Source organism: Agrilus planipennis, unplaced genomic scaffold (assembly GCF_000699045.2).
Source record: "Agrilus planipennis isolate EAB-ADULT unplaced genomic scaffold, Apla_2.0 scaffold325, whole genome shotgun sequence".
Lineage (NCBI taxonomy): Eukaryota > Metazoa > Arthropoda > Insecta > Coleoptera > Buprestidae > Agrilus > Agrilus planipennis.
In genome coordinates, this window is record NW_020439090.1 from 220331 (window position 1) to 222515 (window position 2185).

Sequence of the window (2185 nt, forward strand, 5' to 3'; positions counted from 1 at the left end):
CGGCGGAAAAGAAAAGGTTAGAAGCGTTCGAAATGTGGTGTTATAGGCGGATGATGAGGATATCGTGGGTAGAAAAGGTTAGAAATGAAGAGGTATTAGAAAGAATAGGAGAACAGAGGACTCTATGGAAGTCAATAAAAAATAGGCGAGATAGGTTGGTACGACACCTTCTCAGGCATGAAGGTCTAGTCAGAGACATACTAGAGGCAGAAACAGGTTAGATTACTGTTCGCAAAATGGTAAGGATGTGGATTGTTCTAGTTTTAGGGAAATGCGAAGTTTAACTCAGGATATGATAGAGTGGAGTCTTAGGACTGATGACTCTATGATGATGATGAAGGATTTCAATGTTATTGCTATCTAAGTAATTAGTAATTGACAAAAATCAATCCCGTAGATTTTAAGATAATATTGGGGCTTCAAAGGCTAAGGCACTTAAGTAAGGGCTTTAGACTCGGGGCTAAGACCTTTTTTGATCAGAGCTTTAACTAGTCCTAGTCCTGGTTGAAACACATTTTTTTTGCAAAATTGAAAATGATGCAAGCACCTACTAAACCTATGAAAGACGGAAAAGCACAAGAATGAAACAAATAGATTCCGTTACCACTCTTTGAGATACGCACACATGAACGTTCGTGATGAGTCTACCTGCCTACTACTTAATCTGAACGTGACAGTGTACGATCCGTAAGCTATTTTAATTAAATCCGGCTGCAGGATGACTACGACATGCATGTCTTTATAATCCCCGAGATTGTCTTTCGTTGTATGAAAATTGAAATTCTACAAAACAAAAATAATAAACACTTACCACATGGCCTGGACTGAAACAGGCTTAAAGATGTGATGCCGACCACACACGGTGACGCTGAAGCCGCTGAAACAAGAAAACAAAGGTAAAACTGACATACCTGGTTAAATGAAAAATAAATCCACAACAAGATGCATATGTTACGCCTTAAGTCTACCATAATAAAAAATTTGCTTGGTTTATTTAAGAAATGACGTATTGAGAAAAATCCGATAATTGTTGCTTAATGCCCAAATTAAACTATTCTAGACAGGAACCTATCCACATAAATTTGTTTCCGCTAGTCCAATATAAAATACAAAATGCACATGTGCAATTTCTATGTTCGGAGAACGCTTTGCTTTACGTGTAGAGCAAAAGCAGTTGAGATTGTTCGGACATGTGAATATAACGGTAGGAAAAAAGTAAAAGAAATATGAGAATTCCCCAAAAGAAAACAGCTTTCAAGGAGAACGGAAAAGTTGTTTGATGGTTTACGAATAACAGAGTAGAAAAGCGACAGAGTTTGACCAAATTTATCCGTTAAACCTAAATTAGAAACAAAACAAACAATCTATATAATTGATGAAATAAATGATCAAATGAATTGACGATTGTAAATTAGTGAGTTTTATCAATTATAGTAGTAAATTCATTGGAAGGATTGTGAAAATAAAACTGTCTTAACTACCAATAGACTGTTTTTACTAGAAATGCACCGGTTAGTGATTTTACCAGTTCATGGATCATTTCTTTGTTCTGGCGGGCTTTCCATTAAATACCATCCTTACCAACGTCCCAAATCACATTAAATCACGTTCAAAAAGTCGTTAAAACACTGTTCCATTAAAATTTTGAGAGTGAGAGTTGAGACCGTTGAAATGAGCCTATAATGTTCATAAACACAAAGCCTAAAGGGTGACAAAATCATACTATAAGTTATCGTTAATCAAAACCTGATATACCAACAAGCAACAGAAATTGTAACAGTTCGGTCATACTAATGTATTCTTATTCACGAGGAAAAAATAACACAAGAACTATGTTGTAATAACAAATAATTTACTACAGTAATCAATCATCATCATAATCTTGTTAGTCCTAAGACCACTCTTTCCTATTCTGACCCAATCTTCGCAGTTCCCTAAGACTAGAACACTATTTTAATCTAATTGTGCCTCTACTCCTCTTAACTGTTGCTTCTTCCTACAAGTTTGACTAGCTCTTCTTGCCTGAGAAGGTGTCGTACCAATCTATCTCGCTTATTTCGTCTGTTCTCTGTTCTCCTATTCTTTCTAATACCTCTTTATTTCTAACCTTTTCTACCCACGATATCCTCATCATCCGCCTATAACACCACATTTCGAACGCTTCTAACCTTTTCTTTTCCGCCGC

The 2185-nt window shown here is 36.1% G+C and overlaps 1 protein-coding gene across 1 annotated transcript in view; it reads right to left on the reverse strand.

Annotated features, from left to right (window-relative positions):
• The window catches only part of LOC108742140 (protein phosphatase Slingshot-like), a 44749-nt gene extending 43825 nt beyond the window's left edge, over positions 1-924 (reverse strand). The window contains exon 1 of the mRNA XM_018477200.2: positions 812-924. Within this exon, the coding sequence (XP_018332702.2) occupies positions 812-909 (98 nt within the window). The 5' untranslated portion in view covers positions 910-924. The remainder of the gene's footprint in view (positions 1-811) is intronic.
• Positions 925-2185: the final 1261 nt, after the last annotated feature.